General features: G+C 39.0%; 3 protein-coding genes across 6 annotated transcripts in view; 2 read left to right on the forward strand and 1 right to left on the reverse strand.

Annotated features, from left to right (window-relative positions):
- The first annotated feature begins 1726 nt into the window (after positions 1-1726).
- On the forward strand, positions 1727-8586 carry LOC131134723 (zona pellucida-like domain-containing protein 1). 2 transcript variants are annotated; one of them, XM_058080289.1, is made up of 11 exons: positions 1727-1921; positions 3254-3386; positions 3453-3679; positions 4545-4735; positions 5560-5632; positions 5704-5801; positions 5902-5985; positions 6060-6231; positions 7298-7397; positions 7467-7502; positions 8348-8586. In XM_058080289.1, exons 2-11 carry the CDS (start codon positions 3266-3268, stop codon positions 8497-8499), a joined length of 1254 nt encoding a protein of 417 aa, XP_057936272.1. In that variant the 5' UTR covers positions 1727-1921; positions 3254-3265; the 3' UTR covers positions 8500-8586. The 2 variants fall into 2 exon arrangements, with proteins under 2 accessions (XP_057936272.1, XP_057936273.1); XM_058080290.1 differs by lacking the exon at positions 1727-1921 and adding an exon at positions 2080-2212.
- A 187-nt stretch (positions 8587-8773) lies between these two features.
- On the reverse strand, positions 8774-18088 carry zgc:162608 (uncharacterized protein LOC100037332 homolog). Of its 3 annotated transcripts, XM_058080168.1 has the most exons (11): positions 18048-18088; positions 17648-17759; positions 17242-17355; positions 16801-16861; positions 15638-16359; positions 15354-15543; positions 12971-13058; positions 12818-12885; positions 12623-12716; positions 10925-11351; positions 8774-10738 (listed from the first exon to the last, which is right to left on the reverse strand). In XM_058080168.1, exons 8-11 carry the CDS (start codon positions 12873-12875, stop codon positions 10589-10591), a joined length of 729 nt encoding a protein of 242 aa, XP_057936151.1. In that variant the 5' UTR covers positions 12876-12885; positions 12971-13058; positions 15354-15543; positions 15638-16359; positions 16801-16861; positions 17242-17355; positions 17648-17759; positions 18048-18088; the 3' UTR covers positions 8774-10588. The 3 variants fall into 3 exon arrangements, with proteins under 3 accessions (XP_057936151.1, XP_057936150.1, XP_057936149.1); XM_058080167.1 differs by lacking the exon at positions 12971-13058 and having other exon boundaries at positions 8774-11351; positions 18048-18082; XM_058080166.1 differs by lacking the exons at positions 15354-15543; positions 15638-16359; positions 16801-16861; ... (1 more) ...; positions 17648-17759; positions 18048-18088 and having other exon boundaries at positions 8774-11351.
- The window catches only part of LOC131134908 (uncharacterized), a 33913-nt gene continuing 21636 nt past the window's right edge, over positions 15367-27643 (forward strand). The window contains exons 1-11 of the mRNA XM_058080596.1: positions 15367-15424; positions 16160-16383; positions 19138-19299; positions 20930-21109; positions 22711-22831; positions 22913-23005; positions 23844-24018; positions 24095-24257; positions 24329-24517; positions 25730-25904; positions 27264-27394. Coding sequence (XP_057936579.1) covers positions 15367-15424; positions 16160-16383; positions 19138-19299; positions 20930-21109; positions 22711-22831; positions 22913-23005; positions 23844-24018; positions 24095-24257; positions 24329-24517; positions 25730-25904; positions 27264-27394 — 1671 coding nt within the window. The remainder of the gene's footprint in view (positions 15425-16159; positions 16384-19137; positions 19300-20929; positions 21110-22710; positions 22832-22912; positions 23006-23843; positions 24019-24094; positions 24258-24328; positions 24518-25729; positions 25905-27263; positions 27395-27643) is intronic.

The following is a 27643-nucleotide window of genomic DNA, read 5'->3' on the forward strand; positions in this document are numbered from 1 at the left end:
ATGAATGCTCACTTTTGATTGACAATGTCTGTGTGATTGTAATTGTGGTTGCAGTTTCACCTTGTATTGGTTGTACAGTATCATTACTGCTATTAGTTGTTCACTTCCTCCATGGGGACAATTGGATTACGGTGCACACACGCATGTTTGTCATATGATCAATGTCCACTGATTCTTTTCATTTCCTCTGGAGGTTTAGTAGTGGGCGACATGCAAGAGTGATGGATTACCGGTACTCATTTCATAGCAAGATACTGATACTACTGATACTGGCAGACCTGTTGTGGAGTAATTCATAAACAAAAACATTTATTAAAAATAAATAAAGTTATCATTGATTGCCTTCCTCACCATACTCATTGTGATTCATGAATTTTAATTATTCTTATTACAGAAAAATGCAAAATACTAAAACTAATACTAATAACACTAGCAGTAGCTTGCCTGCCTCCCCCTATTTGCTTTGATATAAACATTTATTTGATCAGTATTTACATATATTTAATATTTTATATAAATATTTTTTAAACAAACGTATTGTTTTATATACATATATTACATATTTATATGTCATGTTAAAATTATATAAGAATGAAAATATATATTAAAATATAAAATAATATATAAATATATAAAATTTTATATTTTAATATATATTTTAATTCTTATATAATTTTAACATTACATATAAATATATATATATTGTAAATATATATATTGTAAATATATATATATATATTAATTATTATATTTTATATGTAATATGTTTTATAATTTATATGTAATGTTAAAATTATATAAGATTAAATTCTTTATTATTTATTATTAATTATTTATCTTATTATTTATATATAAGATAAATATATATATATATTTACAATATATATCATATGTTTTATTTCTTATATTTTATATGTAATATGTTTTATAATTTAGATGTAATGTTAAAATTACATAAGATTAAATTATTTATTATTTATTATTAGTTATTTATCTTATTATTTATATATAAGATAAATATATATATATTTACAATATATATATATCATATGTTTTATTTCTTATATTTTATATGTAATATGTTTTATAATTTATATGTAATGTTAAAATTATGTAAGAATTAAAATATATATGAAATATATATATAGTAAATATATATATTTATATATATATTATATATATTTTTAATTCTCATATCATTTTAACGTTACATATAAATTACATAAAAAATAAAAAACATTATTAAATTAAATATGAATATTATAATATAATATAAAACATTAAATTAAATTATTTTTTCATGTTCTTTACATAGTTTCCGTGCAGTGTCTGCTCTTGTCCGCTAGATGGCAGACAAGTACCCACTTCATGATGCAGTCCAACAACTCCAAAGGTGTGAACAATCAATAAACGATCAGAGGTGTTAACTCCTTACGTAACCTTTATGGTTTTCAAAATGCTTTTTGATTAACTGTGTGTATGTAAATAAGTACATTGTCCTCGTCGTGTATGTGCACACTGTACCGTATCCCCACCATCTTCCCAGTGTATCAAATCAATGTCCTTTTCCATTCCACTGACTAATCTGTCATATAATACCCATATCGTCCATATACTGGAACACGTTGTTATTTGACTTTGTTTTTCCTTACTATAATTATCTGACTTGGACGTTTTGTCCTGGGACATGTTTCCGTGACCTTTCCACCATGAGGATTACTGTGAATGTGCTTAACGGAAGAGATATTATTATTATTTTTTTTTGTCCATGCGAGTCTTAGGTGGACATAAATTGTGAGTGAAGGGATTGCGGAGTGGTGACGCATGTGTGGATAATGTAACAAATGTCTCTTGGAACAATGAAACGTCTCAAAATGGTGGCCTGTGGCGATGTGACGGACAGCTTTATTATTACCAAAAGGTTAGTCCTGTGCTTCATAGCCAATGGCCAACCAGATCACTTTACAAGCCGACATGCAATTTCACACAAAACACACAAAATCACGCATCCGTGTTTAAACTTACTGTTGTGTACTTCAGCCCGTCAAGAACTTTGATGTGTGTGTACAGTATAAGGAGCCTAAAATTAGCATGCACGCCGTGTGGGACACACCTTCCAGGTTTTAGGTGTCTCAAGGATGTCCAACAGTATAAAAGTAACTTTCTATGACTGGCTCAGGTAGACCAACACCTGCTCAGGTACCACAGAGAGGTAAGACCCCCCCTCCTGGTCATTTCAAAATAAAATCAATAGTTACATGTAATAATAGAGACAATAATGCTTAGTTTGGATTATTCTTTCCAATATTGTTGAGTTACCACTGCAAACTACGACAATATTACTACTTGTAATAATAATAATAACTATTGTTACTCCACAAGGCTTATCAGTAGTTTATTTATTTATTTTATAGACAGTTAAGACACACGGTCAAATATAAACAATAGGAAAAGTGTTCAAATCTACAATTCGGCAAATTAACAAATAATTCCTGATTAATTCTAATTTAATTTTATAATACATCTTATAATTAGAATTTATAGATTATAATTATAGATGACAGTTTTTCTTTTCAATGTGATGTTTTGATTTGATTTCATATCACATTTCTATTGTATTTTATAAAAGCAATTTTTTATTGAAATGAATAATAAAATAAATATAAAATAAAAAATAAAATGAAAAATGGCCGGACTTTGGACACCTTTGCCTTATTTTTTTATAATAACATTTCATGTCACATTTTTTATAGTATTTAATAAAAAATAAATACATATCAAATAGCAAATTTTTATTTAAATGAATAATAAAATAAATATAAAATAAAAAATAAAATAAACAATGGCTGGACTTATAAATAAATAAGAAACAAAACAAGAAACAAAACAATATCAAAATTGTAATTTTCAATTTAAAAACAATAATTGAAAACAAATAAAAACAAAAAAAAATTAATTGAAAATAAAAAAAAATAGTTGCTTTAGTTGCTCAAAGGACAGAAAAAAATATATGACAAATAAAGAAAACAATATCAAAATTGTAATTTTCAATTAAAAAAACTCTGTTTTTAATTGTATTTTTCAATAAAAAAATTTATTGTAATTTTCAATTTAAAAAATGTTTTTGATTGTAATTTTTCAATTGAAAACGCGACCAATGTTGGTAGACTTTAACAAAAAAATGAATAATACCTAATGATGATGATACATGTTGTATGAGTCACTTTTGCTTTTGCTTCTTTTTCCTCTCAAGTGCATCCCAACGATGGACGAGCTGCTGCATCCTACTAAGATGACCCTTCACCTTTGTCTCCCTCTGCTGGCCATGCTGCTGCAGCCCACCCTCTGTCTCTACAACTGCTCCTCTGAGTATGACAGAGTACCAGGTTGGTTTTACACAAACTCCTCCTCCACTCGTCCTCCTACTTAATAACCTGGACGTCCTTCTGAAGACAGTTCTGACCTGATGGTGGACTGCGGCACCCGCGTAATCACCCTGGAGATCAACCTCTGCACAGCCCAGTGGGCGGGCTTCAACTCCTCCAACATGGCGCTGAACAGCAAGCACAACATCACAGAATGCCAGGGCTCCGTCGACTCCACCGTGGACCCGCCCATCATCCGATACCAACTTCCGGTCAACGACAGCGCCGACAATCTGTGTCGGCAGTCACTCCAGGTCAGAACCATGATGCGGGATGATGCGGGATGATGCGGGATGATGCGGGATGATGCGGGATGATGCGGGATGATGCAGGATGATGCGGGATGATGCGGGATGATGCCGATTACTACCACACTGTAAACCCGAATGTTCAACGTACTTCAATAAATGAAGTTATGCATACTCAAAGTTCTTAAAAAAAGTTGTAATAACTTAATTATGTCAAGTTCATTTAACATTTTGTTCCATTTTGAGTACTTTTAACTAATATGTTTTGATGAAATTGAACTTATATTAAGTAAGATGAACTTAAAAACATAGTTTACATACAACTCAAGACACTTTAAATCTGAATGTTCAAAGTACTTCAATAAATGAAGTTATGCATACTCAAAGTTCTTTTAAAAAGTCCTAATAACTTAATTAAGTTCATTTAACATTTTGTCAATGAAGAATAAATCCATTGCATCACATGACACCTTCTTCCTACGGAAAGAGTTGAAAAATGAGAATGAAAATGAAAGAATGGAGAATGCGAAAAAGAAAGCTATTTCTCTTTTCACCCCAAAATTAAAAAAATATATCTAATATCAACTCCAAATATTGAAGCACTGGTACACTCAAAAGTTTGAGTTTATGAACTCCAAAAAAATGTGGTAACTGTTTGGGTTTACAGATGCGATACATATTTTATATTTAATACAGAATAGTGAACCGATTGCAAAATGAATGTGTTGAATTCCGTTAGAATTCAATTTCAGCGGTGTTGCTAGGCAGAACAGCGTATACGTGGACTAGAAATGGTTGATCCGTGCTGTTATTTTCCATGTCAAAAAGCACCACTAAAATCATCCCCTTTTCGGATGAATGTCCGGTTAAGATCGTGGACGAGGCCCCGGATCCCACAGGCCCTTTCAGCAACTTCCTGAGCATCCAGTCAGTCATCATCACGGGCTTCATCGACACCCCCAGATCGGAGCAGGGGGTGATCAGCTACTCCACGGACCTCTACTACCACTTCTCCTGCCGCTACCCTTTGGAGTACCTCCTCAACAACACACACATCGTGGCGTGAGTAAGCAATGGATGGATTGGGATGGGAAAGGATCATTTTCATTAGGATTATTTCATTCATTTTGATACTTTGTCATAAACCTGAACGCCTGATCGCAAAGACGCATGGATGGATGTCATGGAGGTCACATTTAGAGTCGTTTTAAGCCATGAAAACAGACCCTAGGCGGCAGACGTGCATTTGATTAGACATGAGCATAAATCATTTCCATGTATGAACACACTCGACAGCGAGGAGGAAGTGGTAAAGCATGGAGGAGTGTAGTGTGCACAAGGTTATGCATTGTCGGGAAATTTAGTTCCAAATATAAAAACAAATGGTAAATAGTTATAGTGGTGGTGTATTTGTAAATAAATGCTTATTTTGATGTAAAACTACGCTTTTTGTGTTGTTTATGTTGTGGTATATATATGTTTGGATATTGGGACTGTACAAAAGCAAAAATAATATGAAAGTTGTACTTTTCACAAAAAGCTGGTTTTAGTCAGGAACTGATATTTTTTCCTATTATTTTATCACCTCGTACTTCGGTACGAGGTACATTATTAAAAACAAAAAACTAAAAAAAAACCTTAAACTGTATTATGGAAAGCAGGAAGTGAACAAATGTAACAGTTACTGATTGTAAAAGTACCAGATGGAGGGGTAGGATTTAATAAGCTTTGCTTCTTCCTACTCCTTTTGGACATGTGGAACTGGGAACTGATTATGGGATGCACTCAATTGGAATCTGATGCATGTTTCATATGAAATTAAACCATGACCATATTTGACATTTTAAAAAATTCATTTCACTGACTTTATGTGCCTTTCTTTTTAGCTCCTCAGTTTCGGTGGCAACAAGCGACAACAACGGGACCTTCATCGACACCCTAAAAATGAGTGTTTTTAATGTAAGTCCACCATATTGGCCATCAGTATGGACTATTAGAGAACACATCAAATTATCTTCATGTTTCCGTAGGATTCCAACTACAACTATCCGTTAATCGTACCTTCCACTGGGCTGCAGCTGCGAACAAGAGTCTACGTGGAAGTAAAGGCAGTGAACCTGACCGGAAAGTAAGCAAAATCTCATGTGTTGACCTAAAAACAAATCTCGAAGACTCGATATTCCTGAACAAAACAGCGACTGACCGGCATGCTGATTTGTTCACTACAGTTTCCACGTGCTGCTGGATCACTGCTTCGGAACGCCGAATGCGTACAACATGTCTCACAATGAGCAGCACAACTTCTTCACTGGGTAGGACAGCACACATTACTTGACACGGCGAACAAAACGACCAACAATACGACGTCTGCGTTGCTCCGCACTAGATGCTCAGTCAACGAAAGAGTGATCGTAGGCAGCAACGGAGTCTCCAAGATGGCCCGTTTCGACTTTGAGGCCTTCCGCTTCATTCAGCACCGTGACCAGGCAAAGTCCAGCATCTACTTGCACTGCATCCTCAGACTCTGCGAGCCCACCAAATGTCAAGAACTGCTGAACGTGAGTAGAACGTTCAGGAAAAATACTCCAATTAGTACTTCCATTATTCAATTGGCCCTATAGGAAATAGTAAGGCAAATAACCACAGGGTGAAAAGATAGTGGCATCAAGTGTTGTGGCTGTAGGCGACCTCCTGGTGTAGCTTTTTAAAATGTACTCCAGGAGTGGCAGTACCGGCATTTGATTATTGATTATTATTATGATTTTATTATGATTATTATTATGAGTGCTGCTCTATCAGAGTCCACACCTCAGTACAAAGGCTCAACAAATAAGCATAATACGTCCAATAGTTTTCCAACAAGAAAAAAGGCGCAATTTTACAGAAAGAAAATTATCAGCAAAAAGTGTTGAAATATGCAAGATTTTTTTTTTAAAATCATATAATAAATAAAAAAAAGTAAAAAAAAAAAGTGTGATTTTTTTTGTGATTTTTTAGTAGGGAAAAATGACTATATTATGGAAATACTATTAGGAGAACAACATTTACAAAGCTTATTTAATTGAAATAAATCCAATTAGTTTAGTTTCGTGCCCTGTGGACAGGGTGGACCCCGTCTCTCGCCCAAAGACAGCTGGGATAGGCTCCAGCACCCCCGCGACCCTCGTGAGGAAAAAGCGGTGGAAAATGAATGAATGAATGAATAGTTTAGTTTAGTTCATATCTACATATGTCGCTTTACAAAATATCAAAATATCTCTTGCATCCTTTCATTTTTAACTATGTGGTCCTTGCTGGAAAATGTGTGGACACCCTTGCCTTGCATTTTCTCATACATTGCAAAACATTAAAAAGCTAACACGTTATACAGTGTATAGTATATAATGAGGTTTTACATTTTGGAAATAACAGCCTTGCTTGTTAGCAATTATATAACATAATTACAGCATTTGACTATTCTATCAAATCAACTTGAACGGTAAAATCACAAATCAAGAACGGCAACAATCTGGTTGCAGTCACCCTTCTAAGCCGCAATTCCAACTGTTCACTAAATCCTTTCATGTTGCATTGTGGAGAAAAAAAAATGACACTAAACAAATGACGTCTGTTGTGATCCTTCAGGCTTGTAACACCAGAAGAAAAAGATCCCTGACTCCTTTCGGACAAGAGAGCAGCGAATCCGCTACTGTTTCTGTCGGACCGCTGTACACCTCCGGGGAAGGTGCGACTGTAATACTCACATAATGATGGAAAAAAAACTTGACTTGATTCTTGCACTTCCTTTCCTCAGAAACAGACAGGCCTGCCGCAGCTCCCTACCCTTTAAGTGAGTATAGACTTGTGTTCTCTTATTTTCAGTGGATAATATAAATAATAAGATAAATAATAACTGCTACACTGACACTCCTTTACTTCAGAACTACTACAAATTGTTTAAATACCGGGTTGCTCGCAACGTTATATACAATATAATAGAATAACAATATTACAATCTGACTCATGGTGTCATTTTACTGAGAAAACTAAATTCATCACACAGCAACATAGCACTCAAAAGGAATACCTGAGAAGTATACAAACTTTTACCAATACAAGTTTAAACTGAAAAAAAAAAACCTCAAGTTTCCCCATAATGCATTGCATCTGAGCATCTCATTCATTGGGGTGCTGCAACGACGTCAGCCTCCCTCTGGACTCTCTTTGGTGGACAGAGGCAGCATTGCATCTGAGCATCTTATTCATTGGGGTGCTGCAATGGCGTCAGCTCCCCTCTGGACTCTCTTTGGTGGACAGAGGCAGCATTGCATCTGAGCATCTTATTCATTGGGGTGCTGCAATGACGTCAGCCTCCCTCTGGGCTCTCTTTGGTGGACAGAGGCAGCATTGCATCCGAGCATCTCATTCATTGGGGTGCTGCAATGACGTCAGCTCCCCTCTGGGCTCTCTTTGGTGGACAGAGGCAGCATTGCATCTGAGCATCTCATTCATTGGGGTACTGCAATGACGTCAGCCTCCGTATGGGCTCTCTTTGGTGGACAGAGGCAGCATTGCATCCGAGCATCTCATTCATTGGGGTACTGCAATGACGTCAGCCCCCCTCTGGGCTCCAATGAAATGCTTTGCTCATACAAAACGCATTATTAATGAATCATTTTTCATTTCTTCTATCAGGTGACACTGCGACATCAGAGAGGCATGACACGGACATAACAGGCCTGGTGGTCGGCGTCGTTTTTGGCTCGGCCGCCTCCGCTCTGCTGGTCCTTGGCGGCTGGTTTGTTCTGAAGAAATTTTATTGGGCGGGACCTCATGCCTTTAACTGAGATATTGTTTATATTTTTTCTACCTAATCTGAGGTTTATTTGGAATTTACAAAAATTAGAGATTTAAAAAAAAAACAAAAAAACAAAATGAACGTCTTATCAAATGTGGCAGATATGACTTCTGTGTTTATGTTACATCTGCAGCTATTTTTCACAAGAGAAATTTCAGTTCATTGGATTTGCTTTGGTTCATTTTGAAAACACATAAAAAATTTACTTTCTCTTTCACGCTGTGGTGAAATCAATCTTACATCCAGTAAACTAAAACAATCTGTTTACATACGCACATTTATTCATATTTGCTTTGCGTATCCAGAAATGTAGCAGGAAAGAGTACAAAACGTTGAAAAAAAATGACATTTTTGTCATGCTTCTAAAGCAGTTAGCAGACGGGTTTTCAGTTCAAGCCTAATATTGAAGTATATATATACTATTATATATGATATACATGATATATTGTACAGCATTGAATGATAAAGAATACAAAAAGACATTCATTTACTGTAAACATGAATCAAAAATCCAAGAAATGTTGATGATGAATACAATATTATTTGACTAAATAGTTTGGAATTACAACGGAGTATTTGGGCCATATTGGAAAAAGAAAAATGTGACATTTTGAGAATAAAGTTTAAGTCAAATAAAGTTAAAATAAGTCATAATATAAGTCCCCCTCTTTCGTAGCGGTCTCAGGCAATGCCTGTTACGACAATAATCTGAGATTTCGAGATATTAGAAAAAACTCATAGTTTTATGTTACATTAGCATTGCCTAAGAGACAGCTCTGTGACCTTTGACCTTGGGTATGTGGAGGAAGGCGGAAGGCGGAAGTGAGAAGGTCTAGACATGCGCTGAGGTTTGCGCTCAACTGCTGTTTTGCTGCCACGTTATAAATAAAAACTTGCCTGAAGCAAGAGTAACATTACATAACACACAACTACGTTACGTCACTACGTTAAGACTTTATTCTCAAAATCAGACTTTTTTTTGGCGTGGCCCTAACACTCCATCATATGGAATATTCTGGGTTAGGTTGAGTTAGTTTTAATTAATTTCTTTGTTTCTTTCGGCTTTTTCCTTACAGCGGATCGGATCTTTTTGATCCACATACAGATTTTTGGCTTGAGCCAATGAAATATAAATTCATTAAATATTATAAAATAATAAAATAGCAAGCTACGCTCAAAGTAAAAAAAGTGACTTTCCTAAACTAATTAGAGCGTTTACACTTATTTTTATTGTAGAAAAGAAGCATAGCATATTTTCCTGAGAACAGACTCCATGCCAGCACTGCCATTAAGTTTTGCCATTATAGAAGACGACATGTCAGGACGATTTCATTGGCAAACTCGATGATTGGGTGTGAATGTCTGAACATGATGAGGGGGGAGGCGGGAGGGGGGGCAAAAATTACCAGGATAGTGTCCATGTTGATGTTGGAACGGTTGGAATCTTTTGAAAAATGAGGAATTAGTTTCTGAATGCTTTTGATCTAGTTTGATCAAAGGCTTTCAGCGGCTTTCAGCAACTAATTCCCCATTTTTCAATCTAGTTGATCTAGTTAGATCAAAGGCATGATGGAAAACGGCCACGTCTGGAAGAGTGGGAATTTTTATGCTGACGTTTATGCTAGTTGCTGAATGCCTTTGATCTAAGAGAAAATTTTGAATCTATGTGCTGTGCATGATAGCACAAATGTCCTTACTGAGTTGAATGAATTGATTTTGTAATGAGAGCTGCCCTGAGGGCATTCACACAATAATTACGACAAGACATTAAAAACATGTCATTTAGATACTTGTATCTATGTCATCCATCCAATGGAGCTCCTTGATGTCAATTTCTAAAGTAATGAAATTAAGGCCTGTGCCTTTAATCGATCTCTAATGTCTGAATTGAACTCCTGAAAAAAAAAATAGCGTTGCACCAGTACTTTCAATGGCAAGACTTAATGGCGGTGCTGAGGCTCCATACCAATACACACATACAATAAAAAGAAAATACTTTACAACTATGTACATGGCCAGTTACTGTCTTGCAACTGTTGGACGTGATGGTGAGTTTATAGTTTATAGTGATGTGGGCGTCACTGCACAGAGTGCAGAATGTCCCGCATGAGAGCAGAGAATTTGAGTGAGAAGTCCTCTTGCAAGGAGCCACCAGATTCAGAGAAGGTAGGACCAGACTGGACCTCCAGCTCCTCCTCCATTCCCGTGAATAATCTCTCCAGCCGAGCCTGAAAGTGAAGTCGGTGTGCTGAATTTTGGCAGAATCGCTCAACGGCAGCGGCGGCGTCAGCCTTCAGGAGCTCTGCTTTTAGCGTCTCCAGTTCATTCTGGACCTCCGTCTTCAGGGAGGTCACTTCCTGTCCCAACCTTGAGCTGAATTCTGTCAAGATTCCCATGTTTGCTGCCTCACTCACCTCCCTGAGGTGCTCCATCGCTTGGGTGGTTTGAGCCGTGAAGCCATCCAGCATGTCAACCAGCTCGGAGGTGCCCTGCTCCAGTGTTTGTGTCATCCACTGGAATGCTTCAGGATCCTCGGGACTCTGCAGGGAAAGACCGAGCTGGAGGCACAGACTGTTGGTGCTGCTGCCCAGAGAGCTGTGGAGCTGCTGGGCAAGGGGGGCCAAGCGATCCCTCACGCTGGCCAAGGTGGAGCTGCGATGGGCTGGGGAGAGAGCCAGCCTCTCCCTCAGCTCGCTCAGCTCCTGACGCAGACGTGCTCGCAGGCGCTCTGCCTCCATGTTGATTTTGAGCTGCATCTCTTCCGAAACCTGGTTCTTGTTGTGGTCATCCTCACCACGGTCATACAGGCCGCTGTCGTCGATGTGGCTCTTGTAGATCTTACTGTGCAACATGCCGCAAAAACACTCATATAGTACGTTTTGATGTGTGGAAAATAGGGGTGCAACGCTACACCTACTGTTGTCTATTCTTACAAACATGCACCTGTGATTTCATTAAAGACGCCATTTTTGGTCCAAGAACTGGTTATAGCAGACTAGTTAGACTCAACTGTTAAAGATAAAGATTGTGGCCAGTGACTGTCGTTACTGCAAAAACCCTACTGCAGACCCTTTGATGTTAACCTCATATACAGTATTTAACTCTTTAAGATATGCCTTTATTCGTCCCTCAGTGGGGAAATTTGTAATTTGTTTCTTTTGAACCTACTCCTTCAATGGAGTCCATCCATCTGTAGTAATGTGGTGTCCGAAAGCCAAACAATTCAGGAGGCAGACTTGCAGTTTGCCCAGTCTAGGCACATTTATTTAGCTTGGCAGAGAAATTTATGGAAAACACTAAAAATAAAACAAATTTAATTGGGGGGGGGGGGGGGGGGTGACTTGACTTCCCAAAACAACAAGAAGAAAAAGAGTGTTCGCTCACATCACTGAAATCTAGTATAGCAGCCACCTCCCCAAACATCCCCAGCTGCTCCTCTTATAGGGCTCCCAATTTGCCCAGAATGTCCCACTTCCGTCCATAGGTTAGTCTAAACATCTAATCATGAAACTCTTAAAACTGGATTTCAACACCATCATCTGATGCGATCCCACTGCTACTACAACTCTCCATAAAACATATTTCCCTACTTGAACCCAAGATTAAATACCCATCCAACCTTACAACCCCCTCCCCCCATCCCCAGTACATGGTATGGTCTGATGATGTCACTAATGACATCACCAAACCTATAAAACCCAGAAACTCATGGCGGCTCCTCCCCAAACATTCCTGCAGGTGACTCTCTTGGTAAGTATCCCCAGGAAAGACTAACTCTATACACCTGTTCCAATCCCAATTTAGCTTGGGTTAATACATCACTTTTATCAATGACATAACTCCACAAACAATGAAATCCCGAATACCATAATCTAAGGGACAAGTGAATGAGTTCTAACTCATTCACTTTGTCAAACCACCCATCCATGTATTTTCTATGCTGCTTATCCTCACTCGGGTCGCTGTATGCTAGAGTCTATCCCAGCTGTCTTTGGGCAAGACTGGTGGGCAGCCAATAGACAAACAAATACGTACCAATTAGTTTTAGATCATGGCGTAGCGTTACACCCCTAGTAGATGATGTCTTTCATGCCTCAATAAGAGCAACTTACTCCACATCCTTTGTGAGTTTGGTCTTGTGATGAGCCTGATTGGCCATGTAGTCGGTCCAGGTGGCCTCCCTGCTGTCACGATGGCGCGGGAAGGCTGCATCGACACGCACATTGATTTTGCATCAGAGATATTCCAGATAAAACAGAACACCGTCAACTCGCTTAACAAGAGTGTAGCACGAAGGACAAAAGTACCTGAAACTGCCAAAATAGCAAGATTGAAAATGGTGAAGATCACTTTTTCCAAATGCATGTTTGTCTTTCTGCAAGAGGGATGACAAAGAAAAAGGCTTTGATACAATGACAGTCACAAAATGTTCAGACAGATAAACAGTCAGCAGCCATTACCTGAGCTTCAGGGGTCTGCAGAGCGGCCTCAACGCACGCTCTCACTTATATGGGACCTTGTTATCAGAAAGGCTGCCCACACGCATGCCTGTGTCAATAGTCAACACGTGGAAGGTCACACTGACGACACAGCACAACATACATACCTATACCTACACACACACACACACATGAAAGTCTTCCATTTATGGTTTTATTGGAGGTCCCAGGACGCTGGATACTATGTTAAGTCTGCTGCCAACGCTACAAGCGCAGATGTGATCTGTGTTATGAATTAAAAAGGAGTTTAGTTGGTCTTTGAATGCACCATATAGTTTTGTGCAATGGCTACACTGTTACGTCGATGTTCAATTATAATTCATTTGTGGTGAGTAGTACTTTTTATATTGTAAATGTGTTTAACCAATATGTGAGGCATATTTGGGGCTTAAAAATGGAAACTTGTGTTGGAATTGAACAATGGCAAGTGAAGAGAGAAGGCGGGACACTGCAGCTGAAGCTTCTAATTGTCTATTGCAAATATTAAGCCAAAATTGGAGGAGAACATCAAAATATAAAAAATATACACTTTTATGGGTGTATCAATTCCTCTCCAGCACAATCAAATCCATAACAGTATAGTTCTTACAGACCTTTTGTACCCCAAAATCAAGTTCTTATACTATTTTTTACTTAACCTCAGATAAGTGTTGGTTTGCTAGTTTTGCGAAAATGTCACATGTTCCAACTGCCATACGATATTGGTGCTGGAAAAGCCTCCAATGTGGCTGAATGACAACAATCCTGCAAAGATGTTTGGGCCAACGTTCCTCCACAGCGCTGTAAGAGACTCATTGCAAGTTATCGTGATTGCGGTTGTTGCTGCTAAGGATGACCCGACTAGTTATCAGTTATTATATTAACCAGTTAATAAAAAATGTCATTAAAAACTTGTATTTTGTTTTTGTTGTGTTGTCATTGACTAATATTTACATTTAAGTGTGACAAAAAAAAGAATGGGGGGGAGGCTAAGACTTTTTCACACCACGGTACATTTAAAACTTAAATAAAATAAAGTCTAAAATATTTTGTCATTATTGTGTATAATATAAACATGAATAAGTAAACTATTGGCACTAGCAGTGACGATAATAGACAATAATAATGTTTTAAAGTTTGAGACACTTTTTTTCCAGCTGGACTCTCGCTGGTGGGTGTGAGTAACAGGAAGAAAAGCTCTGACTTGCTTTGGGGAGTTATCTGGCACCACCATCTATTGAGTTAACCTAAACGTGGAGCTAATTGCATCCACGTTGATGTTCCCATTCACCTGCAGCGCTTTAGCGTGACATGGCATTAGCATGTAGGTGAAAGTTGAGTCTTATTCAGTTAGGTAAGTTGTGACTCGTCATTGTGGGGTCATAGTCCATCGCTACCGTGATGAAATATCTACGCTAGAGCAGTTGTCCAAAGTCTTGTTCAATGTTTTTTGTCCAACACAATAACAAGATGGAATGAGCAAGCGACACTCGCCATAAAAAAAAACCATCATCATCCGCAGCCTCCATGTCATTTAACGACGTGACGGACACCCAAATGTCCAATATCTAAATGAATCTATGCTCGATTTTTCCTGGAATGTTTTTATTTTATAAGTAGCCGCAATGAACTGTACAGGAAAAAGACATTTGAATATGGAGCAAAGAGTAACAACCTGCTGACCTCGGTTATTTCACACAGACGTGCAGAGATTGCCGTCAACCCCTTAACTGTTTGCACGGCCAAGATTTCTGTGAAAAAATTCTTTCAGGAAAAAAAAGTGTGCGCTGCATTTTTTTTGGAGGTATGAAAGCATAGACAGATGAGAAAAGATACTGGCGTAAATAACACACACAGTTGTGAGCAGAAGAAACCTTGACCATAGTGTCAGTGCCGTCATTAGGCCTATTTTAGGGGTGCATCTGTGTATCTCCAAGTATTGTTGCTTAACTGTCAAATACATCAAACTCAGGGCTGTTTTTAATCCCATTTGGCTACACCTTGAACATTTTAGTACACACCTCGAGGAGACTGACAAGCATGTGTGTACATTTGAGCAAGATTGGTTGAAAAACATGGCAGAACTCAGCAATGAACTGGCCATAAGTCATTAATCATCGTTTAATGATTATACCATTTTATATGTATGCTAGCATGTCTTCAATGTCTGATCAAATAATATACATTATGCACTGTTGGAGCTTTAAAATGCAAAAAGCAAATGTCTTTAAAGGCCTTGTCTACTTTAATACCATAAAATTACCAGATTGGAATATGCCCAAGAGAATAAAAATAAAAAAACCTTGACTTCCACCATTACTGGCGTGACAAGGAGATGTGCCATGATGATTAGCTGTGTTTTTACCTTCAATGGAACAATGGAGCTTCAGGTTGTGCAGGGGCGGCTAATGGCAGCTGGTTGTGGCGATGTTGCAGGTGGCATTCCTCAGGCCCGTCCTCTGTGTGTAATGACTTTTTTTTTAACAGGCCAACGCTGCAGTTGACAAAGTTTCCTTGATCGAGACCCGTCACCCCCCACTTTGGAAAAGCTTTCCCTAGAAAGCAAAGCCATGAAGTCATTAATCAGTATCATGGTAGTGCCGAGTAGAACAAATAGAGTAATATGAGTCCCTGTCACTGCCACCTTACCTCAGAGGCGCCATAAATCATTCAGCATGCTAATGAATATTCAACATGCTATGCCTTCCACCGTCCTTTGAACAGATCGTGCACAGCTCCAACTAAGAGGACAGTTCAAATCAAGAAAGTGGCGGAAGGTTACGTCACATGTTCAACATGATGGGAGAATGCTGGGAGACACTCAGGTGTTTTTGGTGGATGTTTACTTGTCTCCATCTTATTTGTGGGAACACTGTCGGCCAGGAGAGGCCGTCCTGTCAGGCAGGTGTGTTATGTGTGTTGGTAATGTGGTGTATACTGTTCTTGTATTGGATACCATAGGTGTGCCCAGTGAAATACATGAAAAATACACTGTGTACACTACTGTAAATACTCATAGCATGGATGTTTTTACGTTAACTGCACTGTCATTAAAATTTGGAAAAAAGTCATAATATTTTTTGTTTTTTGCTAATGAGATACCTCTTTGTAGACTATACATTTGTGGTTACTATCTGATGCAGCATTAATAAAAAAAGAGTTCTCTCTCAGGTTTTTACTGCCCACAAGGGAGCATCACTCCAGTCCCCTGTCCAAAGGGAACCTACGGAGCATCATCGGATGCCGTCTCCATGTCCAGTTGTCTAAGATGTCCTCCTCAACATTACTGTCCTCGACCCGGCCTGCCCGTACCCCTGCCGTGCGGGCCTGCAGCTAAGCAGCTTCTATCCGGCCAGGACACATGTCTCTGCCTGGGAGAGGGACAGAGCTTTCAGGTAAGATTATAGCGTATTCATAGTTGCACACTTCTGTCACCATTGGAGTGTGTTTGGGTGTAACACCGAACAGGGAGAAGCTTCCTCATCACTTAAAGACCCTGAAAGAGATCCAGTTTCCAGACAAAAGGCTTTTGTTTCCTGTTCGTGCACAGCGCTGCGCTTGTGCAGGATTACTTTTTATCTGCCTGAACAATGCCGGATGGATGAATACATGAAAAGACAAAATAATGAAAAGTGCTGGAAAGTATGGAGTACCATCATGGAGTACAGCTGCTAAAACTGTTGATAATAATAGCTGCTGTTGTTAATAATAAAAATAACACCAAAAACAATGACACTAAAGTTTTTTTAGAATAGAGTAGTGTAATGTAGAGTAGTGTGATGCACTAATAGATTACAGCAGATGTTACCTACCTAAACTAGACTTAGGGAAATACAGTTATAATTTTACTGCTCACTGCCAAATGTTCTCGACCTGAAACACATAGAGTTTTTTTATTTCTTATATGCACGCAACTACAACCATCAAGTCATTCAAGCATGCTCTGCTACTTGACAGGAAATAGCCATATTAAAATTATATATATATATAACAAAAATATACATTGAAATATACATCCATTTTGTTCCTTCACCCATTCTTTTGTCTATCTAATTCACTTGCACCTAAAATGGATGCTGAAGGCGACCAAGGCTTCGGTTCTCACCGCTAGGCCTGTTAGCATTAGCGAATATACACATGTATATACACAGACTTTCTTTTCTCACATAAACAACTAATATACATTTCAGAGGCATCAAAAGTAATTTGACTACCTATCGTGGTGTACTTAAAAACCCTTCATTTTCACCAACCTGAAACACATGAAAGAGCGGGAACAGTCGGTCGTCTCTCCAACACAGCAGTTTTTTTTTTATTTCTTCTTATACGAAACTACACCCTCAAGCCATTCAAGCATGCTCTGCTACCTGACAAGAAATAGCCACATTAAAATAATAAGATAAATATACATTGAAACATACATCCATTTTGTTCCTTCACCCATTCTTTTGTCTATCTAATTCACTTGCACCTAAAATGGATGCTAAATGCGGCCAGGCTTCGGTTCTCACCGCTAGGCCTGTTAGCATTAGCGAAAAAACTCACATACATACACAGACTTTCTTTTCTCACATAAACAACTAATATACATTACAGAGGCATCAAAAGTCATTCTACTACATATCGTGGTGTACTTAAAAACACTTCTTTTTCACCAACCTGAAACACATGAAAGAGCGGGAACAGTCGGTCGTCTCTCCAACAAGGCAGTTTTTTTTATTTCTTCTTATACGCAACTACACCCTCAAGCCATTCAAGCATGCTCTGCTACCTGACAAGAAATAGCCATATATATATATATATATATATATATGTATATATGTGTGTGTGTGTATATATATATATATATATTATATATATATATATATAAGAAAAATATACATTGAAATATACATCCATTTTGTTCCTTCACCCATTCTATCTAATTCACTTGCACCTAAAATGGATGCTAAAGGCGGCCTGACTTCAGTTCTCACCGCTAGGCCTGTTAGCATTAGCGAATATACACATGTATATACATAGACTTTCTTTTCTCACATAAACAACTAATATACATTACAGAGGCAACGGGAACAGTCGGTTGTCTCTCCAACACGGCAGTTTTATTTATTTCTTCTTCACCGCTGTGTGGCCTTCCCAACAACCAAGCCGCAACGCCCCCCTGTGGCGCCACTGTGCAACAGCACCGAGCAGCGACAGTGCCCTACTTTCAACCAACAATTATAATGAAAACCCCTTTGGGTTTTTTTCACACCTTTACACAGAGCACAACATTAACATACTGTAAAGTACGGTACTGTACAGTAAGTAAACATCTCAGATGTTATTACCTAATAAATTACATTCATTTACCGAAATTAGGGGTAAAAGGGCAATTTTGTGCAATTTGGGGCTTCCTCCCTCCTGCTCAAGCGTGACAAAGTCGCGCATAAACATAAGGCTAAAAATAAGCAATTAGCTAAAAATGTCATCCAATACTTCTCTACAAGAGAGGAGAAATATGATCTCAGGGAAGAAGTACATTTGAAACATTTCTATGCTAGGACTATGTTATGCTAGCCATAGCATTTCAGTATGTGGAATCAAACTATGGAATGGATTGAGTAAGGAAATCAAACAATGCACAACGATGAGCCAATTCAAGAAACAATACAAGCAGTTGATGTTTGCTAAATACAAGGATGAAGAGTCTTGAACCAGTCATGATGTGCTATACATATCACTAGGTAAAACAAAACTAAATAAATAAAACTAAATAAAACTAAAACTAGGAAAGCAGGAAGTGAACAAATGTAACAGTTAGTGATTGTAAAAGTACCAGATGGAGGGATAGGATTTAATAAGCTTTGCTTATTCCTACTCCTTTTGGACATGTGAAACTGGGAACTGATTATGGGATGCACTCAATTGGAATCTGATGCATGTTCAAATGAAATTAAACCATTACCATATAAACATGCCTCGTAGTGATTGTGGTGCATTCACAGACATTGGATCGTTACATTATGTTTTTGGCAAATACCTTGTGTGGAGAACCAGTGGAGAATCTCTTCACTAACAATTCTAATCAGATCCTTTCAGCATCATCATGCCATAATACGGCGTAATTATCTAGCTTATGTAACAAAACCCTGTTGACTTTGTTGCAGAGCAGCGATGGGCAGTGCCAATGTACCCTTGACTATCAACCTGCCAATCACGAAGATGCGTGTGTGCACAAAGTCTACAGCATCTGCAGGGATGGAAAAACACGCACACAACACGGACATTGTCTGGACCCTCACGACTGGTCAATTCACTGCCGGCAACAGGTTGGACAACAACACACGACAAAGTGTGCAAACTAGTGAAGTACAGTAGTCCCTGCTTTATCGTGGTTGTAGTGCTAAGTTAATTTCCGCAATTTAGGATTCCTTATTCATAAATGGAATATTTTGTAATTTTGTAATCTAATTCTGACCTTCTAATCCGGGTCTTTAGCCTAATGAAGCCCTCTGAACATCAGATAACACCCCTATATTCACCTTTACACTCGTATTAGACAGAAAATAAGACATAAGACATAACATACGACTCACATGTTAGCATTGACATCATACTTCCTGTTGTTCATATTGTCTCGCTAATACAACGTTACCGAGTGTAGGATACTACTGTAATGCCGCTGTTTGCGTTTAAGGTGAGAAACCATATTGAATCAGCAGGTCTGTCTGTCACTTAGCTAGTTAGCTAGCTTTTTTACTACAGTGACATTTTGTCTTTAAAACAAACAAGCAAATTGTTTAATTCAGAGTCCTTTTTTGGTTTTATCACGTTTATGAGGTGCCGTAAAACGGAATTATAAGGAACGGCAGGGTAATAAGGGACAATTTTCGGTAAAGGCATTTTTGTTTACACATTTTGCCTGTGTGTCACTTAGCTAGCTAGCTAGCTTTTTTACTACAGTGACATTTTGTCTTTAAAACAAGTTATCATGTTTATGAGGTACCGTAAAACGGGGTTATAAGGGACGGCAGGGTAATAAGGGACAATTTTCGGGACAATTTTTTAAATGTAATTCTGCCTTTTCATGTTAAACAGGAAGCTGCTTTTTTCAAAGAAGCATATATTCTAGAACAAATAGTTCAAAAAACATTTTCCCGAAAATTGTCCCTTATTACACCGCCGTCCCTTATAACCCCATTTTACTGTACTGTATGTGCTAACTTGCTTGCTAACTTAAAAAGTGTTGTTTAACAACTTTGCTGTCATTATCAGAATAATAACGTGTTATCCTCAAAGTTGTGTGTCGGAATTGTTTAAACACGTAGTGGGTCCAGCTTGAAGAATTGTGACGCCGACATGTAGCTTGTGAGCTAGCAGTAAAGCTAAGTTGACTGTATTGTTGTAAATAATGGCCCGTAGCTCCAAAATTGATATCCTTTTACATAGTTTTATGTGATTATCGTTGTAGTTGCAAATTGAATCGTTTACCACAAAGATTGTTTACTTATTTCTATCCGCGATTAAATGAGATGAATCCTGAGTTAATTGTGATTAATCGTGATCAAATATTTTATGATCATTTGGTGATGATAAATTTTTGAATGACTGCATGCATGACGATAACCACAACAGAGTTTGGGCGTGATTATTGAACAATGTTATTGATGGAATATTGTGGCGTTCCCCGATGACAATAAACACATCCTGCAGACATGTTTGAAGCCGTATTTGTATTTGTAACAAAACATGTTTGCCCGTGCATCTGTTCACCTCTCCCTGTTGTGTGTGCTGTCTGTGCACGTTTAATATTTAACAGTGTTCTGGTGACTGCACTAGATTTGTGTCACCGTCACCCACACTGTCGGGTGCAGGTAACCCTTCACCTGGTTACACAGTGAACCCTCCACCGGTGATCCGAGCGTGGTGATAATCTTATCCCGTTCCTATCTTCTCCAGGTGTGTCCATCTGCAGATGACTATGAGGGCTATGACGGAGAGCTGGGTCTGTGCGTGTGCACTGAGCCTCCTGGCAGAGCTGCTTGTGGAGGCCTGTGCAGGAACAGGCCTGCAACTGAGATGAAACTTTGGTGCAGATCCAGAGGAGAAATGGAGCTGGTGCTGGGCTCCGGCACTCTGGTGAGCAAAAGGATATGACAGAGTGTATTTAAACACACAATTCTTTTTGTTATGGTGAAATAACAGTCTAGATATTTGAATATAACAGCATATACAGTGGAACCTCCAAAATCGAGTGTTTTCTCACACTTGCTGACGTCTTCCTTTTAAATTCCTCACCTTGACAGGCAAAGTTTTAACATTTTAACGAGTGAAAAGTGTCACACTTAAATATTTCAGATCATCAAACTCATATAAATATAACTACGACAGTGATTACCCCCTAAAACCAATAACTGTTTGGGCCACCCTTAGCAGCACCAACTGCAATCAAGCGTTTGTGATAACTTGCAATGAGTCTCTTCCAGCGCTGTGGAGGATTGTTGTCATTCAGCCACATTATCGCTCTCTATAATAATGATTATGAAACGTTATTTTTGGTCATAATATTACCTTATGGGCTGCACGGCGGCGAGTGGTTATTGCGCAGACCTCACAGCTAGGAGACCAGGGTTCAATTCTACCCTCGGGCATTTCTGTGTGGGATTTGCATGTTCTCCCCGTGCAGGCGTTTTCTTCGGGTACTCCGGTTTCCTCCCACATTCCAAAAACATGCTAGATTAATTGGTGACTCCAAATTGTCCATAGGTATGAATGTGAGTGTGAATGGTTGTTTGTCTATATGTGCCCTGGGATTGGCTGGCCAACAGTCCAGGGTGGACCCCGCCTCTCGCCTGAAGACAGCTGGGATAGGCTCCATCACCTTTGTGATCCTTGTGAGGAAAAATAGTAGAAAATGATTGAATGAATATTACGTTATACTCATAAAATTGCGACTTGCTGGAGTACAACTTTTTTCTCTTAATAACTTGACTTTTTCCTGTAATACTAGTGTTGATTTTAAAACGTTTGTTGTTCTTTTTTTGTTAAATGATACGTTTTAGGGTTGGGCGATATGGACCTTAGCAAATATTACAAAATAAAATTAAAATTCAGCAAAGTCTTGTATAAAAAGCTACAAAAAGTCAGCCATACATTTGTCTCAAATTGTAAAGTATTTATTGGTTCGGTGTTTATGATTTTGTCTGCAGAGTAAATACAGAGTAAACACAAAGGCCTGTCATTCATTTTATACTGTAAATCATCATAAACTCAGTTTGTTTACGTTTGTCATTTTCTTATCAGTGGAAGAATCTATACCGGTATACCAATATACTAAAAATATCAAACAACCCTAATACTTTTGGTACTGTATGTATCAATAAATCAACAATCACGGGTCACAGATGGTCCCAGGGCCATACTTTGGATGCCCCTTATGTTGGCACCTCTTCTCTCAGAAGTGGAGCAACTATAAAATAGAAAAATAGGTACACATATTCCTGTTACGAGATCATGAACATCTTGTTTATTTTCCACAATTGAGGATCTTTAATAACAAATACGTCAATCCCCGAAAGAACTTTGCATGCCCATGGCTCCAGTTATTCCATCCCAGAATAAACATGGGAAGACAATGAACACAAAGCCTTCATGACAATATTGTTTTCACTGCAGCGACAGTGAAAGCTCTCTAGTGTTTCACTGACCTACTAACGCTAGCCGCTATTGTGCGCGTACAGGTGTCGGGCGTCTCCAGCGTCATCCTGAAGACAGTCTTTAATGACTGGGACTCCCACGGGATCCTCCAGTGCAGCAGCCAGCTCCGTTCTTCACGCCCCGTCTACATTGTTCAGACAAGCGGTGGAGATCACGCACAATCACTTGCTCATTGTCGCGCTTCCCTGATGTGTGTTTCTCACGTTTTCATCTCTTGGAATGCAGGAGCTGGCTTTCTTGGAGTCCTCAGCGGGATTCCAGAAGAACTTCAGGAATTGTTTTTACTCAGCGAGCTGCAGAATGCCCGGAAACAAAATGGTTTGATTTGCATGACAAAACGTTTGGAATGAATATTAACATTAAAACACAGCTCATGGTATAATTAGTAAATCACACCTTTTATTATACTGAACGACTCAAAATATTCACCAAGCATAATAAATCAACAGAACGACGCAAAATAAATTCTAAACTCACGGTACTAACTACTTTTGTTTATGCACAATCACATGCACTGATGTACTACGTTTAATATATTTAACAGGATCCCTCCTCCTGCCAGTTATGAATGAACACCACCTCACATTGCAGAAAAAAACAGAAAAGACTGAAATAATCCAATAAGTCAAACCTTATTGGATGACTGCTAACTTGCGCAACATGCACAAATGCATGTTTGTGTCATATGATCAATCGGATCGCTCCTCCTGCCAGTTATTAACAATAATTCCCACCTTGTATGGTGTAAATAAACTTGTTTGTATTACAAATTGTATTACATTAAATTATGTCTGGGCGGCACGGCAGTCTAGTGGTTAGCGCACAGACCTCACAGATAGGAGACCAGGGTTCAATTCCACCCTGGGCCATCTCTGTGTGGAGTTTGCATGTTAATGCGTGGGTTTTCTCTGGGTACTCCGGTTTCCTCCCACATTCCAACATGCTAGGTTAATTGGCAACTCCAAATTGTCCATAGGTATGAATGTGAGTGTGAATGGTTGTTTGTCTATGTATGCCCTGTGATTGGCTGGCAACCAGTCCAGGGTGTACCCCGCCTCATGCCCAAAGACAGCTGGGATAGGCTCCAGCACCGCCCGCCACCCTCGTTAGGAAAAGCGGTAGAAAATGAATGAATGAATCAATTATTTCTTTTTAGATTCTTCCATTTCATGGGGGAGCCCTAAAACGGAAAATACCAGCAATGATGCTGGATATTCAAGGAAGAGTTGGACCAATAAGATGACCGGAATTGTGAACCCGACAGCGTGTCTCCACCTGGGTGATGTTCTCCTCTTCACTGTCAGCACTCAGCACTATCCTCACTATGATATGTAAGCGAGCTGAGGTGGCAAACATCTTATTGGACAACCGTCCAATTTCCATTTCTTCTTCTGTTTTGTTTGGTAGTGATAATCTGTACAACACCAACCCCGATTACGACTGGGGGGCATTTAGAAAACTCAAAGCAGACCTGACACTATCTTCGACACCCCCCAGCTTCTTTTCAGTCATCTTTAACCAGCCTGGAGTTTATGTGTTTACACTGAACAGCCATCAGCACAAGCATTTGGTGAGGTGTTCATTGAAATATGTTTTTTTATGTCATAACTCATTGAAATACTATTCTCTGCTTCCACTTAGTATGTACGGGTGATGCCTGCAGGCGGCCAGTGCTATGAACCCGGGCCCTTTTTTTCCACGACTCCTCGTCACATGACCAGAATGGGCATTAGGAAGAGAAGAAACCTCTTACTGCGTCCCGACTGGCTGGTGACCGGAGGACTTTTGTTTGGAGCTGCGGCCATCTTGTGTTTATGTGTGACGATCTTGGTAGGTTAGCAATAATGATGACATCATGATGCAATAATGCTGCGATTTTCAATATGGACATCTCAAGACATCTAAGGCCCGTGAATTCAGTACAAAAGTTGGTTTGAAAGTTGATACAAGCAGTCATTTCACAATAAAAGACTTCCAATGATCAGAACATTTAAATATTTTAATTACATTCATTCATTCATTTTCTACCGCTTATCCTCACGAGGGGGTGCTGGAGCCTATCCCAGCTGTCTTTGGTGAGAGGCGGGGTACACCCTGGACTGGTGGCCAGCCAATCACAGGGCACATATAGACAAACAACCATTCACACTCACATTCATACCTATGGACAATTTGGAGTGGCCAATTAACCTAGCATGTTTTTGGAATGGGGGAGGAAAACGGAGTACCCGGAGAAAACCCACGCATGCACGGGGAGAACATGCAAACTCCACACAGAGATGGCCGAGGGTGGGATTGAACTCGGCTATCTTAGCTGTGAGGTTACGCTAACCACTCGATCACCGTGCAGCCCTAAAAGTATTACATTATTGAATATAAAATCACATTTGATATTTAAATTACATTTTTTAACTAATTGAGAACACTGAGTTGACTTGTGCTTTTTTGCAGTACAGTCAAACACTGTAGTTTCGGTATTATTGGATTTACTCACTGGGGTCGCAGGTACATATGCTGGAGCCTATCCCAGTTGTACATAGGCGAGACTCGGGGTACACCCTGGACTAGTCGCCTCTGCACTGTATCGTTACATGAAATGGAGCGCCCCCACAAAGCAGCCTGTGTATTCTTGTTGGGTGTGACGGCTAAATAACCGCCATGGGGCCAAATAAAGTGACTAGTACAGGCAATTTGATGAAGAAAACGAGAAACACTATTTAATTTGTCCACAGTAGGGTATATGGGAAGTTTGCATCAACAATTAGTTACCATTTATAATTACTGTGCTTTGCTTATAGTACAACTATAAAATGTTTACTTGGTTAATATTTTCGAGTGTCTGATTAATTGAATTGAATTGAAGTTATTTCGTTTGTAAACAATTTTGGTTTTCATCTGACCTGTCAGAACAGATTAATGAAGATCGCCGAGGTTTCTTGAAAAACAGCAAAGCACTCCTGTCACGAAGAGGATCTTTGTACATATATTTCTGCACAGGAACCTACGATAAAAGATCATTTTATTTTTGCTCCCATGTTTTAGATCCTTTTCCACGAGTACGGCTGGCCGGAGAAGAAGCCAATCAGGGCTCAGTATCACATCCAGCAGATGACGTACCACATGGACGACTACGCGTCAAAGGGCTCAAGGGTGATCTCACGAATGAAGATTCATCGAAAACAACAAGCCAGAATGACGCTTGGCTCCATTCAGCCGGGTACGCACACTCACAACACCTTGAACATCGTGGAGGCCACTGCGTTACGTAACCATGATCTCCACGTGAACCCACGCCACAATAAACACATCCACGTTCGTGTATGCACAGAACAGTCGATTTCCCGCTTTTGTGACCGCTTATGTAACACTACGACCCACACCCGATCAACTGCAAGCTTAAAAAGCTCTGCTTGTGCAACCGCCGTAGAGCAAGACCACAGTTCAAATGTCAGGTGACTTCATCGGCCATTACCTCACATCCAAGCCATCCAAGAAACTGATACAGTATGGAATGCTTGCATTGTTTTTGATGTAGACTCTTAAAAATCTACTAAACCTAAAGTTGTCCTAAACCTAAAGTCATACCCGTCAGGATTTGACATACTAGAGAAACTGATAACGTATATTCATTTATCTGTACGCTACAGACTGAACCTGAAACTAAAACCAGGACAATGCAACATACAGTAAACCTCGGATATATCGGATTCAATTGTTCCCACTGGTTTTGTCCGATATAAGCGAAATCTGTTATATGCGTATACCGGTAAATGTCCGTTTTACGCATATATCGGATTTATATCCGGTATATGCGTAAATCGGATTTTATCCAATCCACGATGACTTGACGTACATTCACCCTCAGGATTTATTCTTCCTCTCAAAAACAACAACACTTCAGATATCATAAGATGATAACATCAACAATTACCCATTTGTTTCCAGACACATTTCAATTAGCCTGCTTCATGCTATTAACTGTACATTAAGGCTTGCTAGCATTAGCCATTTCGCTTATGTTCAAATGCTCTACAACACATTTTGTAACAAATATTTTGCAGTCAGCTGTTTACTCTGGCAACTTTCTAAACTCTTTACAGCCGTTAAAATATAAATTATCTCTATTTTGTACTAACCTGTGGTACAGAATAAGGATGACAATCCACGATGACTTGACGTATATTCACCCTCTGGATTTATTCTTCCTCTGTCGTTTTGTCACCTACTCTATACCACCACCGCTGCTAGCACCCCCTAGTGGACATTGTGGTATTACACCCAAACGCCAACAATGGAGATTTGGTTATTTTAGAAACAAACATATAAAAAATAGTAGGGTGTCTTTTTTTCTTTTACAACTGAATTTTATATGTATGACATGAACTATTACTACTCTTAAATGCTCTAAACATATTTATATACACATTTTAAACAGTTTTTTAAGCCATGTTACCTTATCTTTTATGTACTTCACACATGCATGCCTGTGGACTGTGGGGGCATATTAGCATGCTTTCATTCACCAATGTCCAGTCCTCCAGTTCATTAAATATCTTTATTGTTTGGCTCCAAGCAGACTCGTCGGAGGAGTTCTGGGACTATGAGCACCAGGTGGATCTGGAGGCTTTCAGCAGCAACACCTTCTACAGCTTGCTGCTCAAACACAGCCTGACGGTCACTACTCGACTGGGACAACTCACCACCGAGGTCTGCATCGACATGCATGTGGAGCTAGCTAATGCCTGGATACATTAAAAACAAATATATTGTCTCCTAGTACGGCGATATCCACTAGAAAGGAACTGGTTCGGAATCTTTACTTAGGCCTCGCTTTTGTTATCTTTTGGTTTTGCAAAGACAGGCAAGGATAAGACTAAAAGAATGGCCACAAACAAAACAGCTTTGTTTTAATTTGACACAAATATGGGAACCACTCAAAAGGCTTCGTGTTTAGTG

This window comes from Doryrhamphus excisus, chromosome 8 (genome assembly GCF_030265055.1).
Source record: "Doryrhamphus excisus isolate RoL2022-K1 chromosome 8, RoL_Dexc_1.0, whole genome shotgun sequence".
Lineage (NCBI taxonomy): Eukaryota > Metazoa > Chordata > Actinopteri > Syngnathiformes > Syngnathidae > Doryrhamphus > Doryrhamphus excisus.

Bases quoted from the DNA above. Each gene is read 5' to 3' on its own strand.
- LOC131134723 (XM_058080289.1), top strand. From the start codon at position 3,266: ATGGACGAGCTGCTGCATCCTACTAAGATGACCCTTCACCTTTGTCTC. The intron at 5,986-6,059 runs GTAGGACAGCAC...GCTCCGCACTAG, and splicing joins CAGCACAACTTCTTCACTGG to ATGCTCAGTCAACGAAAGAG. The intron at 7,503-8,347 runs GTGAGTATAGAC...TTCTTCTATCAG, and splicing joins CGCAGCTCCCTACCCTTTAA to GTGACACTGCGACATCAGAG.
- zgc:162608 (XM_058080167.1), bottom strand. From the start codon at position 12,875: ATGCATTTGGAAAAAGTGATCTTCACCATTTTCAATCTTGCTATTTTG. The intron at 12,717-12,817 runs GTACTTTTGTCC...GTGTCGATGCAG, and splicing joins TGCTATTTTGGCAGTTTCAG to CCTTCCCGCGCCATCGTGAC. The intron at 11,352-12,622 runs GTAAGTTGCTCT...CATGTTGCACAG, and splicing joins AAACTCACAAAGGATGTGGA to TAAGATCTACAAGAGCCACA.